The sequence below is a fragment of the Melozone crissalis genome, unplaced genomic scaffold, assembly GCF_028551555.1.
Source record: "Melozone crissalis strain CALT ecotype California unplaced genomic scaffold, PUWL_Pcris_2 ptg000013l_1, whole genome shotgun sequence".
Classification (NCBI taxonomy): Eukaryota; Metazoa; Chordata; class Aves; order Passeriformes; family Passerellidae; genus Melozone; species Melozone crissalis.
The window spans coordinates 36,886,834-36,902,614 of record NW_026535791.1 but is presented as its reverse complement, the minus strand read 5'-3'; the positions used below and the strand labels follow the sequence as shown (position 1 = coordinate 36,902,614).

General features: G+C 42.2%; 2 protein-coding genes across 5 annotated transcripts in view; one reads left to right on the top strand and one right to left on the bottom strand.

Moving 5' to 3' along the window:
- GGACT (gamma-glutamylamine cyclotransferase) overlaps positions 1-15,686 on the top strand; it is a 28,366-nt gene extending 12,680 nt beyond the window's left edge. For all 4 annotated transcript variants that reach the window (XM_054271459.1, XM_054271457.1, XM_054271458.1 and 1 more), the window contains exon 2: positions 12,403-15,686. In XM_054271459.1, the coding sequence (XP_054127434.1) occupies positions 12,420-12,887 (468 nt within the window). In that variant the 5' untranslated portion in view covers positions 12,403-12,419 and the 3' untranslated portion in view covers positions 12,888-15,686. The remainder of the gene's footprint in view (positions 1-12,402) is intronic.
- Positions 15,411-15,781, bottom strand: part of PCCA (propionyl-CoA carboxylase subunit alpha) — a 273,888-nt gene continuing 273,517 nt past the window's right edge. Inside the window, exon 24 of the mRNA XM_054271455.1 lies at positions 15,411-15,773. Coding sequence (XP_054127430.1) covers positions 15,705-15,773 — 69 coding nt within the window. The 3' untranslated portion in view covers positions 15,411-15,704. The remainder of the gene's footprint in view (positions 15,774-15,781) is intronic.

Below are 15,781 nucleotides of genomic sequence, written 5' to 3'. Positions count from 1 at the left end.
TGTTTTTCCCAAGAGTTCAGGATTCTTTCACTGATTTATTTGTAATGCTATATTAAAAGAAAAACGTAATACAACTTAAATCTTATACCAGTTAATCTAACTGCTAGCCATAATTCCATTTGGGCTTTGGAATAAGCATCAAAAGCTGAGAAAGTTTTCATTTTCTTGTGCCCATTATCTAAATATTAGAGCAAATAAATGCATGTACTTTCTCATTAAAAAAAAAAAATACAGGGTCACCAGTTCTGACTCTTTTCATTTCCCTTTAATATGTCAATTTTTTATCAGCTCTATTTTGCTGATAGAGTGGAAAGAAGGAGACACTGAAATTAATTAAATTTTCTTTGATATTTAACTGTTTCTTTAGTGTCTTGGGGAGCTCCAAGCAATAATCAATCAAAATCGCTCCCCTCTGTCTATTCTCAGGGGAACTGTAATAATAACCAATTAATGCAGCCCTAGACTGGACAGAAGGGTCTTGATTAGCCCTTACAAAAATTGATTGCAATTACTAAAATTCTGGTGTAGAGGAAATCACCAGTTAAAGTGCTTTTTGGAAAAAAGGTTTATGATTTAGCTTGCTTGAAATACTGAAATACAGCAAAATTTTCACTTTGTTCAGTCCTTTTTTGACCATGTCTAAGGGATGAAGGCTTTTAGACACCTTGAGCCGCATTTTTAAAATGACCTGCCATGGTCAGTTAACTGCTAATGCATCAATTAACAAAAAAAAAAAAAAAAAAGAAATTAATCTGTGTGCATTGCTTGCCATGATTTTCTACAATTCCACTTCCTTTGAAGTATCACTGCCCTAAAATCAAAGCACACACACACACACACACACACACACACACACACCACTGCAGAGCGTTTTAGAAATATATGGTGTTATTCTGGTGACACCAGGTGTTGGAAGTAAAAAATGTAATGCATTATGTATTCAGAAGCATGCCTTTACTAATTGATAGTTACTGTGGGGTAAACGGTGAGCTAGGGAGAGTTTGTAATTTGCCAATCGTTTGTCTGTTTTGAAAGAAATATTCATGTGCAAAGTCAGAAGTTATTTGATCATTTCCTGTCTTTTAAAGTCATATCAAAAAGACAAAATGTCATATGATTTCTCTTCTTTCTGTGTTTTAAGTATTATACTGTTTCTTGATTTACATCTGGCTCTCTAATTATATTATTTAATTTTTCCTCAGTTAATTAGCATCACTGAGTGAGTGTTTGCTTAAGGAATGCCGAAGTGAAATTAACTGAGATTTCTAAATGTCCCTAGGTACTGTCAAGTCTGGGAGAAATGCTGTTCAGAATAATAACATTATTCCTGTGTGTGGGCATTGGGAGTTGCCCAAGTCTGCTGTACTGCACAGTATTTGGTGGGGAGAGTGGCACTGGGAGGGCACTGATTGATTCATTCAACAACTGAAACATAACTCCTATGGCAAACTTGGACTAAGAAGTTATTTAATAATGTTTTGTGCATTTTCAATATCCTGTGAATAATGCTGATCTTCAGTATTTTTCAGGTAGCATCATTTTAACTCCAAAATTACAATTTTTGGTTAATCTGTAAAATCGCCCCTTCTTATTCCAGTTTTTCCTTGTCAAATGCAATTGGTGTGAGGGTGTACCAGTGTTCATCCAGAACTACTTCTTGAAACTCCCAAGCTGTATTTGCTATGAGCCAAGACCTTTCAGTGCAAGCAGTCTGTTTTTAAAAGTGTGGTGCTGATTGTATTTACTGGAGGCTGTTCTCTTTATTTGTGGCATAAAAATAAATTATAAGTGGTTCTTGCCAATTTATTTTAGTAGGAGCAAAGTTGCTGACAGGAAGAGCAGTTGGTTTTTATATTGTATATCAGTTGTGCTGCTGTATTTCATTTGTGTTGAAAATGTCTGCTGATCCCAGTGCAAGAGGAAACTTTTCACTTAGAAGGATAGAGAGGTCTTGGGACTTGCTGTTCCCTGTCCTACTTACCCTGTACACTGAAATTTGAAAAAGCATGTGGAAGTGAATTGGAGGGTACTCTACATACCACTGGATATTTGGGATCTATTTGGAAAAGTGGGATTCCAATAAAATAGCAGCATGTATGAATTGCTTTCTTATTTCCACAGCATATCCTGAGAAAGCAGGAATACAGTGATCCATTGTCACTTCTGCCTCGTGTCCCGTGGTATGCACAGGGGACAGTGGCAGTTCCCCTTTCTGTGCTGGGTTCTGTGCATCCCCTTTGCTCTGCTCTGTTGACAGCTAATGTAGCCAGTTTTGCCATCTTCTTATCTTGTAATTTTGGTCTGTATTTGGGGTGTGGGAGGAGGCTGTTGTGGGGAGATACTAAAACTAGTCAGAGGATATGCTAATTTGTAATGGTGGCTTAATCTCCTTTGCATGGGACTTGCTCCAGTCCTAAATTGGATCATCTTAAGATGTAGCTTGAGGCCTTCAGAACATTTTATACTGTTATATTGCCTAATTCATGCCAGTTTTCTCAGCATAAACTCTAGATTGATGGATAGGTGTAGTTGGACACTCTCCTAGATTTCAGTGCCTTAAGGTATGTGAGTTTCTTCTGATGTGCCCACAAAGTGATTTGGAAGGCTTATGTCTCTAGAATGCTAATTTTATTTTTAAAAATTTAAAAGGTCCTTTTCAGCTGCTCTGTATGTTGTCTTGATGCAGAAATGTATCACAGATGGAAACCACCTGGTTTGTAAAAGTAAAATCCTTCACAAAAGCCATTGGAGTGTTTCCAGAGCAGGGTGACCAGGGTGGTGAAAGGCCTCGAGGGCAAGGCTTGTGAGAAGTGGCTGAGGTGACTTGGCTCACTCAGCCTGGAGAAGAGCAGGCTGAGGGAGACTCAATCACAGCCAGCAGCTTCCGCAGGGGGGGCAGTGGAGGGCAGGTGCTGATCTCTCTGCTGACCTGTGACAGGACACAAGGAAATGGGATGAAGCAGGGGCAGTCCAGACCGGGCATTAGGAAAAGGTTCTCCACTGAGAGGGTGACTGGCCACTGGAACAGGCTCCCCAGGGAAGTGGTCACAGCTCCAACCCTGTCAGAGATCAAGGAGAGTCTGGGCAATGCTCTCAGTCAAATGGGTTTGCTTTAGGCAGTCCTGTGAGGAGCAGGGAGTTGGACTCCATGATTCTTATGGGCCCCTTCCAGCTTGAGAGATTCTGATTCCTTTATTGCCTTCAAATGACGAGTGCCCCAGAAGCTCTTGTCTGTGGTCCCCAAGCATATGGTCTTGCACTTTGTATCATTAAAAGCCATCTTACTTCCATTACACAGTTCTTAGGCCATCTCATGTGGCTGTAGCATGAAATGATGCTCTTCTGGATGCATCACACACAGATGTGGTAGGCACACAGCTAATATCTGTAGTATGATGACTAAGAAATAAAACAACACTGATTCCTGAGGAATATAACTGATAATTTTGTCTGTGATTATCATTTCTTATTTTAATATAGTCCATTATAATCTTCCCTTAACTTACTCCTTGTTCATAGACAGTTCTTCCCTAGGACTTGGTCTGGAGATGTTTTCACTGATTATTAAATAATGAACTCCAAGCTCACTGTGTTATCCTTGTCAGAGTAAGTTGTTTCATGACCCTGGCCTGGCTTTTTTGCATTCAGAACCACATTGCATATTAATCCCCTTCTCATTTACTCCCAGCACTTAATTCTGTTCTTCTTCCTTTATCAAGCTACTATCAGGAATTCTTTCTCAAAGGTCACTGAAGAGAGGCTGCAGAGCATGTATAAAGCCATTTTCATTTATGTAAATATTTTATTTGTAAATAATTGGCTCATATAAATTAAGATGAATATTATGTAATCCTGTAACAGTCTTACCCCTGCTATAAGATGCCCTTCATTAAAGCTTCCATCCAAGCATTCTGGAGGGAGAACGGGCAAGGAGACCTTGAATTAGAGTAAATTCTATGTGTCATCATAAAACTAAAATAGCTTTTATCTGCAATTGCAAATGTATATGTAGAAATAGGGAATTACTTCCATCAGTAATTCTTGTGAGACTCTTGTGGCTGCATGAGAAGATTTAAGGGATTATGTAGCTGGTTTTCCTCATTTTTCAGTAAATACAGGTCTTACAGACCTGTATTAAATTTTGCATTAGATTATAAAACCTGTTTCTGCATCAGAGACCAAACCACTCTTTACCAGAAAATAAACATTTAATTTTATAGGACACATACAAATTGGAGATTTCTTGTCTTGCTTTGACTCTACCAGGCAGGAAGATATTTGAGTTTGGTCATTATATCTTACGGATTTGAAAGCAAATACTCCAGTGCCTTGCTAAGTGCAATTTCTGTCTATTTTGGATGTCCCCAGAATATGTATTTGTTTCTTCTGTGTAGAAGAGAGGAGGCCAGTAAATATATTTACTTTGGGATAAGGATGCATTCCCTATTGAAGAAGGATATGAGGCATGTTTCAGACTTCATTGCAGGAATTTGCAAGTCATTCTTAGAGAGCAAAAATCAAGACCAGGACAGTTGAAATAACTCATTAATTCTCTTCTCATGATGATTTGTGACTTACTTGTTCTGTAGTAAACTCATTACTAATTTCTAAAGAGGAGTGATATCCCTCAGTGGGATTGAAGTTAATTCTGAACATCTGTTTGTAGTTCTTTGTAGTTTTTCATTTGATGTCCTGTTTTGGTTTGTATTTTCTTGCCTTTTATTATATTAGAAAATGGTGGAAGAGATATGTTGCTGAGATATGGATTGGGTTTTTATTTCTGACTTGTATTAAGTTACAAGCTCAAATTCACTTTAAAAATCTTTTTGTTAAATAAAACTACCCAGATAGCTTACCAATGTAAGACTTGCATATACATTTAATTAGTAAGACAAATAAAATAACTGCAGTGAATTATAATAGAATCACAAAATCACTTAGTTTGGTAGAAGGTCTTTAAGATGGAGTCCAGCTGTTAACCCAGCACTGCCAACTCCATCACTAAACCACATCTCTGAGCACCACATCTACACATCTTCTAAATACCTCCAGGGATGGTGGCTCCACCACTTCTCTGGACAACTCATTGAGCCGATTTATTTTGTACCAGTATCCCATGTTAAATATTATGCTCTTCCACAAATTTGATACATACACTGAAAGAATGGTATAAGGCTTCCTTCTTAAAGAAAAAAAAAGCTTCTATGCACCTTTAGTAACCTCAGCTCTGGTCCTGTAAATGTCAAGGAGGGCCTCTCCTCCTTCTGTTGCTACCTAGTGGCATACATACAAATGAAAAAGCATTACTATTAGTGTAACTTCTGTGTATATATACTTTATTGTCCACTACTCCTTCTGAACCTCACAAAATTTCTATGACCCTGCTTCAGGGCAAATATCCTTGGCTGTTATCCCACACTATCTGTACCTTTTCTGGTGGTACATTTAAAATTGTGTTTGCATTTAGATCTGGTGGCCACTAACACTTCACAAGCAAAGCATGTCTCTGTGTAGAAAATCCTTGTAGCAAATGCATATGAATTGTCTTTCTTTGATCATTTAAAGCAGCCCATAGTTCCCCAGGATTCGTGTGTTGAAAAAAAAACAGTCTTTTGAGTTTTTCTGATGTTTAATTTCTGGCACATTGGTCAAAGGTTTGTGTTTCAGTAGCTAGTCCATGCTGAACTGGAGTATGTAGCCATTTCTGAAGGAAAAATACTACAGTATAATGTACACTGTTCCGATATATACCTGGATTTTTCTCTTCGGCTCATTTAGCAGAGCACATTTTGTTCCCTGAACATCTGTGCTCTCCTTTGGTTTTTAGCAAGGTTTGAGGAGCATTGTATTGCAGGGACCCTTCCACATGGTGCTGCAGGGCTCAGGCACCTTGACTCATCCCAGGGAGACATCCTGCTACCACCAATGGAGCTGCTGGTTGGAGTGGCCTCCTCTGTTCTGTCAGGATGTCCAGCTACTGGCCCTCCCAGCCAGCCACAGAGCGAGCCCCAAGAGGCCCCACTGGGTCTCTCCTGGGCAGAGCCTATCCTGCCTGCAGCCCCTGCCATGGCACCTCCACAGAGCAGGAGCAAAGGCTTCCCAAGCCACAGGCCCTTGCCAGTGGGAGGATGCTTTTGCTCAACAATGGGGCTTTATAAACATCTCCCTTCCAGGCTGGGTCGCACTCCCAAGGGACGGTGCTGGGCCATGACCTGGGCACCTCTCCCCTCCTCACAGAGGATCATTGTGCAGCTGTTCCCTCATTTCCTTTGTGGAAAGGCACCTCACGATCCCACACAAGACCTCATCTTTTCTCGCTTCCCGTTCTCTCTCTCGCCATCCTTTCAGTGTAGGAAAATACATTCCCATGCTTAGGTACTCCAAGTGTTTGCCGTGTTCCACAGGCCGGGATGATCTTCTCAAAACAGGAGCTGACCGCTCCGGGTATTGGCATGTAAATTAATGTGCTGACCCCGCAGGGAACCCGTCCAAGCTGCAGGCTCTGTCCCCAGTTTCAGGATGTCGGCGGTTTGAAACTCTGGGCTCTGTTCTGCATCTCAATGATGGAAACCACTTCAAATTCACCATGGCATAAACAGGGCTGCCCTATCAAAAGTTGTTTTTCTACTTTTCTCCTGTAACAGCAGTCTGGCATTTAAAGCATATGCTCCATTCTTGTGGGTTGTTTTTTTCCCTTACTTTTGTGTAGCTACAACAGTGTAAACACCTATGCTAAAAGTGCAAAGATATTTTTGTGTATATAATTTAAATTAATTGTAGTGTACACAAAACTGCATTGTAACGACCCTCCATGCTTAAGTGGGATTTTGAGAAGCCATCTAGTCTCTTGCCTTTCTCTAAGACAAGAATAACTGTAGCATCCATGATAGTTTGAACAAGTTTTCAAGGATTCCACACTGTTTATTGATTTTCAGTAAGCACACCTCGGTTGGCACTCACGACTAAGATGCTTGAGGTATTGCAATGTTCTTCTGAAACATCAATGTGTTGCTCAATACACTCAAAAAGGCTTGGGGAGAATGGAGTGTGAACAAAGGAGGAGACATGGTTTTTCTCCCTGTATAAATTCATGGTTTGTCTGTTCTTAAATGTTTCAGGTATAGTTTCTCTATGTCAGAAAACAATAGGAGAATCAGTAAAGAGTGCTGCTTGGTTTGTTAAATATATGTAGACTTGTCAGCCATCAAGAGAGTAAATACTGGAAAAGTATCTGGTGGCACTGAGGAGGTGCACAGAGCCCCCTGAGTCAGGAAGATGAAGCAAGCAGGCATCAGGGAAAGACCCCACAGTGATCTGGCCTCATGCACACAAGTGCAGTCACTGCCTGGGGCTGCCTTCCGTGCTGCTGCTGCCATTGCTGACACAAAACCAGGCGTGAGAGCTCACAGGAAGAAAAGGCTTCTACACAGCACAATGCTCAGTGCTCATCACTTTGACTTGGGGAGGGTCTGGACCCAACTCTGGAAATGCATCAATCTTGCCTTGCCCTGTTCTTGTGCTGTGATGCTGAGGTATCTTGTTGTTGACCACCCTAAGATAGAGGGCACTTAGCTCTCAAGATTTTTTGGGGTCATTTGTTATGGTTGTTCTTATGCTTCTCTGTTCTTACAATTAGAAAGCTGTTCCTATCCATGTTAATGATTCTGTGCAAAAAATTTTGGCTGGCTACATGTTCATGTATGCAGAGAATCAACTCTCTCTTCTTATAACCTTTGCCCATATTTGTAGGTGATTATGCCCCATCTCATCAGCTCCTATTTAAGCTCCTGCTGGTTCATTCTTGGCCAAAGTAAAACAGTTCTGGACTCAGTGCTCTGCCCTGAGCTCTTTCTAAACAGTTTTGTAGTCCACAGGGTTCTGAATTGAGGTCCCAAGATTTCAGTGAAACTTGTACAACATGACTTGATATTAGGACAAAACAGTCAATACTTACTTACATAATTTTCTCTTGAGGTGACAGCTTTCCCATCCTTCCTCTCAACTCAGTTTGTCCACATCCACTGAGCTTCTGTTTTTTTCATTTGCCTTTTCTTGTCCTGATGTGCTGGCAATCCCCTCCTGTCTCTGCACTCTCCAGAAATTTGGCCTGTTAATCAGTCTAACGTTGTGTCCAGTGTGTTTTCTGCATTCCATCCCCATCATCTTTTTGCATGTGGTGGTTTTATCTGTTTATTACTTTGAGACCTTCTAAAAGTCACTTTGGGAATTAAACTCTTTCTATAAGCAACAAAATCTAACACATTTTCTCTATGCAATACAGTTGAAAGTGATTTGGAATGTTTTCAAACAGAGAAAAGGCAAATGTTTTTGATGACAGAGGGGTACAAAGCATGTGAGCAGTGCTGTGATTGATGCCTGTCCCAAGGGCATCCTCACTCTGCCTCCTGGCAGAGACTCATAAGATACTCCAGTTTAAGCACAGAAGTGTTGGTTTGGGGATGTGAGTTATCCAAGGAAGAAATAAAAAGACTCTGCAAAGAAGTTTAAGTGGAGTTTCAGGTAGTGCCCAGTAGCCCCAGCATGGCCCTGGTTACTCCAATACTCTTGTTTGTTTTCACAAACCAGCGCCTCACGGTTTTGGAGCGGGTGACCGCTGTGAGGAGACCATAACCTCTTGATTTCAAAGGAGCCATCGTTTCTCTGGTGCCTCTGTGGTTAATGTAAGAAAGGTGTCTTGCCATAAACTTTTTCCGAGGTATTCAGCAAGGTTGGGAAGGGGTCGGCCCAGGCAGGAAGCCCTTGTCTGTGCTATAAAGAAAATAGCAAGCAACAAAATGAAAGCATCAAAGGACCAACAGGATGCGGTCCCAGGAGTCCTCTCTGGCATGTTAGTCCTTCTTGAAAGTTAGCATTGAGTGAAGAGTGACCTTAAAACTCCCTTCATTCAAACAGACTGGGCTCAAGTTTAAAGTTCAAGGCATTTTGTTTTTTCACCTGTTTCCTACAGTTTTTAAGAAACTTCTGAAGAATTAATGTGTAACTATATCTGGTCACGGAGCCAATGCAGAGAATTTTTCTCAAGGGAAAATAATGTTACTGTATGGAGTGAGAGAAATGGATACTTTCTGAGTTAGGTTTTATTTTGTTGAAATTTCTTCTCCCAAACCCACTGAGAGCATGATTGCAAACAGCCCTGGAGCCAGTGTAATGCACAGCTCTGAGGCCATGCTTCATTTTTAAAAGAGGCTGGTAGGGTCCTCTAATTGTCCGAATTGAGGTTAGGGGAAAAAAAAAAAAAAAGAAGGTAGTTTTTGCCAAAGCTGCTGCTGCCATTTGGGGAGCAAGGTCTTGTTTTGGGAACAACTTGGGAGCAAAGAGCCTGGTAGCAGCTTCATCTGTGAGTGCAGGGTGAGTGAGCCAGTGACTGGCCCCATGGCCACCCACCCTTCTCTCACCCTGCTGGAGCTGTTGGGCAAACAGCTGGGGAAAGAGGGAAAACCAAAGCCCTGACGCAGAGCTCCATTGGTGGGTGAGGGTGGCTGTGGATACAGTGGTGCTGCCCTACCAGCACTAAGGGTGAGCAGCACCCGGGCTCCTGGCTAGCACCAGTTGTGAGCCACTTTGCACCCAGCACCACCTACCTGTGTGATGCTGAAATGGTTCCTGTATTTTCTGATCTTTGCATCTTGCCTGATGAAGAAGCGGCTGGTTACAGATCCCACAAGCGATCTGGCAGGTCATCTTTCATAGCTAAAAGAAATAGTTTGCCAAGATGAAGTACAAATTTCACTCGTGTTTCCCCATGCCATTAAATTTTCATGATTCCGGTATGAATATTTCATGAAAGTACTTTCTGAATGGGTTTGTTTTGTCCTGGCAGCTACTATTCAGTATAAGTCTGGGCGGGTTTTGTTTGGTTTTTGGTGGGTTTTCTTTTCCTCTCAGGTGGTTTAGTGAAGGTAAGAAGTGTCAAACTGCATTAAGTGAGAAAAGGCAACTTCTTGTTGGTGATTCAGCAAGGGGGTGCCATCTGTAACTCTTTTCAGCTGCTCAGTGGAAGCAGTGTGAAATGACCCTCAAATACAATTCTGCTCTGTGCTCTCCTGCCACAAGGTGGCTAAAACTCTTTTAAAAGCCCAGGATTTGCGAGTGCTTTAAGTGTTGCTAATACATCTACAGCCTTTCTGTAGCACAACACACGGCACACTGGAGACCAGATTTATTGTGCAGCAAATTGTGTATGTCTTATTTATATGGAGCAGTGATCAGGAAATGTTATTACCAAGTTTATTTCAATCCCTCCTTGGCTGGAGGGCTGGGCTTCGCTTTGTTGTTGGTTTTTTTTAATAGAAGGAGAAGTCACTGTGCTCAGCCCATCCAGCGTGAGTGACAGGGCCACTGTGGGGCACAGAAGTGCCACAGGGAGCTGCGGCTGAAACTCCAGCTTCCCACTCCATCTCTGTTTGTACTGCCTGCTGAATCAATCTGCTCAAAGGCTAAATCAGAAACACTTGCCCAGACCTGGGTGAGCAAGTTCCTTTGTTGCTGTTGAATTCTGCACTGGGATGATGGGCGCCTTTCTTTAAATGGGTGATGTTTCCCAACAGCCAGCTGCTGTGCCATCAGGAACAGGGAAGTTGTTTTCACCAGTTTCAGGAAATGGTGACACTCTTCTCTGTGAACTTTTTGGAAGCCTATCTCCGGCTGTACAGTAGGGACAGGGCTTTTGTTTAATGGAAATGAAGCGTACCTTTTCCTTACAGATGCACCACTCCCTATAGAGCTTTTTATGTGCGTTTTAGGTTTCACTTTTTATTTTTTAACTTATTAACTCTGACAAGTAACCTCTTGGTTGTGAACAATTTAATTCACAATTCATTTTTCTGATTCAAAGTGAACACGAGTGCCCTAATCCCCTAATGGGAATTAATTGCATGTTTCAATGCTTAACTCTGATCCTTTCTCAATCCCCACTGGGACAAGTTTCTTCCTGAAGGATCTGTGTTTGTTATTCAAAACACAATCTGAAAGGTAATGATTTTTCTTATAAAAGAGACTCGGGCCGACTGAATATTAATGCTCGTTTTATTGTGAGGGAATGAGCTGCATCCAAGAAAAAAGCTCGTTTATGTAATGAAGGATAAATTACTCTGAAGTATATCTGATAAAATACAGGGAAAAAATCAGTGTGTTCTTATTCCCCTAAGTGAAAGCAGTTTGCCAGTAAATGAAGGCACACACTGTTTTTGCTTGGAAAGCTGTATTTTGATACACAGAAAAACTGTTTGCTTCACCAAAGGGGAAATTGCTTGGCTACTGAGGATTTTTAAATGACACTGTTCTTGGCCAGCAACACACCCTTTAGGATAACTGACCAAACCTAACAGTTTACTAAAATAATAGTAAATTGCAGGAAATAGATTAAATTTCTACTTCCAGTCTCTTTTTAAATATTTCTCAAACTTGAAATACATATTTAATAACACTCTTTCCAAGAGGAGCTGCACAGGCTCCTCTGATGTTGGGTGTCTGGCCCAGCCAGATGACTACTGTGGATGAGGCAGGCTCTGCCCAGTCAGTGACCACAGGAAAAATGTGGGAAAACATCACAGTGCAAGAGCTGCTTCTACCCTGCAGAAATGATGGAGGACAAACACAGCACAGTGTGAAAAAATAATGCAGGAACTATGAAGGGACCTTCCCCCCCATTATGTTTCAGTAAAGCCAGTCTTTTACTCCATTCAAACCAATTTTGAGTGTTTCATGCTCACAGACACAACAAATGGTCGTTCAGGGTGTTTTCAAGAGGGGGCTCACAGATGTGCAGACCAGCTGCGTGAGGTGATTTAACACTTGCGGGTGTCTGTGTGGGGAAGAGAGGAGGAACACAGCTTTACCTGGTTTCGCTGCCCGCAGCCCTGGCTTCCAGTTTCTCCCTTGGCCCCACAGCTTGCTGTTCAGCATTTGTCTGTCACTCAGTGAGCAGGACCTTGGTGCTGGCATTATTGCAAATGCACCAGCACATCCACGAGATGCCTCCACACCAGGTTACCCTTGCTTTTGGGGAGTCACTGACCATGACACCACACACTTGCTGCAGCACAGCTCCCATAACGGTGAGAGAGAGAAAAATTAAGATTTAGAACTTTATCTTTGGGTCAGGGATGTGTTGGCTGATGTTTGGGATTCTTTAGAGAATGTCATTTGGTTACAGCAAAGAACTGCAAAAGGCTGACTTTCTCCTGGTCTCTGTTTTTCACTGATGCAGTTGTCTGAAAAGTTTCAAGATACTTGAATTGAGTATGATACTTAAATGTGGTACAGGACTATGAGACCACTTTTGCACGTGCCAGAACAGCCTTTTGTGGAGACGGTGCCCTGGCAGGGCCGTGGCTCTCCAGAGCGCTGGCCCTGTGGGTAATGAACCTCTTTGTCTTCCAGCTGCTTTTGCAAGTACCATGGCCCGTGTCTTCGTCTACGGCACGCTGAAGAAGGGCCAGCCCAACTACAAGCACATGATCAACACGGCCAAAGGCCTGGCGAAATTCCAAGGAAGGGGCCACACGGTGGAGAAGTACCCGCTGGTGATTGCAGGGAAATACAATATTCCTTACATGCTGAACATCCCGGGGACAGGCCACCACATTGCCGGGGAGATTTACTCTGTGGATGAGCAGATGCTGCAGTTCCTGGATGAGTTCGAAGGCTGCCCAGACATGTACCAGCGCACCCTGATGAGGATCCAGGTGGTGGAGTGGGAAGGGAAGGGCGGCGCGGGCGAGGCGCGGGCCGACGGCGTGCTGGAGTGCTTCGTGTACAGCACGGCCACCTTCCCGCCCGAGTGGGTCGGGCTCCCCTACTATGACAGTTACGACTCCTCGGGGCAGCACGGCCTCGCCTACGTCCTGCGGGAAAGCCGGGAATAGGGACGGCAGGGGCCGGCCTGGCCACAGCCATAGCGCCACGCACGTGTTGCTCGGTAACCTTTCCAGGAAAGCTGTAATGTCTTGTTATTAAATGCAGGAGCTCTCGTAACCTTCCCAACCCAGGAGCCTTGGCGCTAGTGTTCGAGTCCTGTAGGCCCAGAGCTGCAGACTCCTCCCCAGGCAGGCAGTGTCATCCTGGCCCCCCCAGCCTGCTGCAGGTAACTGGGTCTGCACCAGGTGTAAAATAATCACACACGCACATCAGGTCTGGGGTCTAACTATTCCCTCAACTTCCCCCTTTGCCTTGGTGCATAATAATGGAGGTCAGTTAAAGGCAGAGGAATGGATTAATTTTTTTCTCCTGAATTGACAAAATTTGAAACTGATTTAAATGTCTGCAAAGTAAAGCACAACTCCTATCGAATATTGACTTGTAATGGGTTTAGTAGGCTACTGCATGTAAACAGGGAAAGTTAATCAGATAACTTGGTGCTTCTAGACAAATAGGAAATTGCTGGAGAAAATGTAAAGATTATTCTTAAAGATTATTCATTGCAGTGCATTTTTTTCTGAACTGGAAAGGTGTATTTTTAAACCATGTTTAGTTTTAAAAGGCACTGTCAAGAAATACTGAGAGAATATAAGAGAGTTACATTTAAAACTGTATTTTTAATTTTATACTCTAAGCACTTTGGGTTCTGCTTCTGTTCATGACTGTAGGATTTGGGGATGAGTGTGTGTGTGTGTGTGTGTGTGTGTGTGTGTGTGTGTGTGTGTGTGTGTGTGTGTGTCTCTCTGTCTGTCTGTTTGTTTTGGGGGCTGTTAGGGACCAGAAAAAGCAAATCTACACTGGAGCCATTGTGAGCACTTACTGTCAAGGTGACTTTTTGCCAAGCATTTTAATGCAGAACTTCCAACCATATGCAAACTGAGTTTCCTAAGGGGGGGGGAATTGTATATACATTATAAAAATATCCAAAGGACCTGTATTGTGATTATTGCAACATTTAAATTGGGAAAAATATATGTAAAAAAGACTGTTGTCCCCCTGACCCAACCAACTGTGCTGGTTTCTGTACAATCTGGAAAAACCATGGCTTTCTGTTGTTACACTCCTGTGCCTTATATTTTTTTTCAGCTGCAGTGTTTGGTACAGATAGATTGTAAAGCTGCCAAAGGGAGGGGAGCAGGCATTGTATGCCATGCAGTGAGCCAAAGTACTATCAAATGCAGCAAGGATACAACTCAGAAGAATATTGTACTTTTGCTTCACTGCCAGTAGCCCTGTGATGGCCAGAGGAGATCCGGGGTAGGGAATCAGCCTAAACTTCAGCAGTAGTAGGCACTGCTGCATCTGATTTAGAAAAGCTTTTATGTTGCTGCAATAAGCAAAACAAGTAACTTGCTGGTAGAATACTTGTGTCTCTTTACAGTACTTGTCTGTTTAGGGCAACCTGCAGAGACTGAACTGTGCTCCTTTGGGAAGGGGTGAGATGGCAGTAAGGAGACTTGGAAGGAGATCTGCAGGGTGCCTGCCTCAGTTTCTCCAACAGCAAAAACATTAATTTTCCTGAAAGGCAGGTACTATCCAAACACTCTCCTTCCTCATCTTGATGAGTTTTATAAACTAATTCTCTAAGCAGATCCCTGGATTACATATTCCCCCTCAGCCATGTGATGTAGTTAATTAGCAGTGTCTCAATAACAGGAAGAAAGCCTCTTCAGTCAGAAGTTTTAAGCAGAATCAAACTTTCCTGGTTGAACATGAATCACCAGCCCTGTCACCAACTGTTTTCATCCTTCACCTTCCAGTAAAAGGCCCAGGCACCTCTGGCCAGAGGGTTTCTTTCTGGGAAGCAGCAGGACACTGCACATCCTGGGCAAGAAAATGAGAGCAGGCCTGCTCCACTCTGGGGCAGTGGCCAAGGTCCCTTTGTCTCCCTTTCCTGTAAGCATTCAGGAGCAGGCCTGGTCTGAGGGACAGCACGTGCTCTTAGCAGGACCTTGGGGCAGCTGAAGACTTCTGAGAACAGTGCCAGCTCCTGTAAAGGCATCCAGTAATCAGTATCAAGAAGATAGGGGTGGGGAAATTGAGTATGGAGTTTGAAGATAAGAAGACAATTCCCTTACATCTTTAAATGAAAATACATGACAAATATCTGCACTAGCAAAATAAAGCCTCTAAGCTGTAATTTAAATCTAATCTATACAAAGCATTAAAAATATAATAATATAGAAGTATTTAAAATATAAGTAATTATATAATAATTTATTATTAGTTAATAAGTAATAATTTGATAAATATATATCCCAATTCAAACTAAATCTGATCAGAATTTAAGCCATTGGTGGTACTTGTGCAGCACTTATACAGAGTAAAGGAGAACTGCTCAGTTTGCTCAGTGGTTAATTTTTCATTCTTGCCAGCCATTCTGTACAGCCTGGCTGGGGCCTCAAACCAGAGACATTGCTGTGGAGAAGACAAATCAGATTTTGGCTTTTGTTGTGTTTTCTTTTTTTAAAAAAAAGAGGCTTTTCCTGTTTCAAAGCAGAAATGGTATTTTATTGATTTTATTTGATCCTGAAAAATCAAAGCATTACAAAGATTATGTACAAGTATTTCTGGAAGTAAAAATCTGGGATCTGTTGCCAAGATTTAACATCTGTGTTTGCTGTCTTAACCACTGATACAGTAAATATGCCTGTATAAAATCTTGTGCATAGTACTGTCTGTTTTGTGTGTTGAGTTGTCTTAATGTTACTTTACAGATAAAAATAATAAAGGCTTAGTTAATTCAACAGTGTGGAGGCAACCTTTCATTCCAGTTCCACCAGCAGATCTTCTTCTCCAACAGTGTCCCCAGCTTTGCAGTGCACAGCTTTTACCTGGGGTA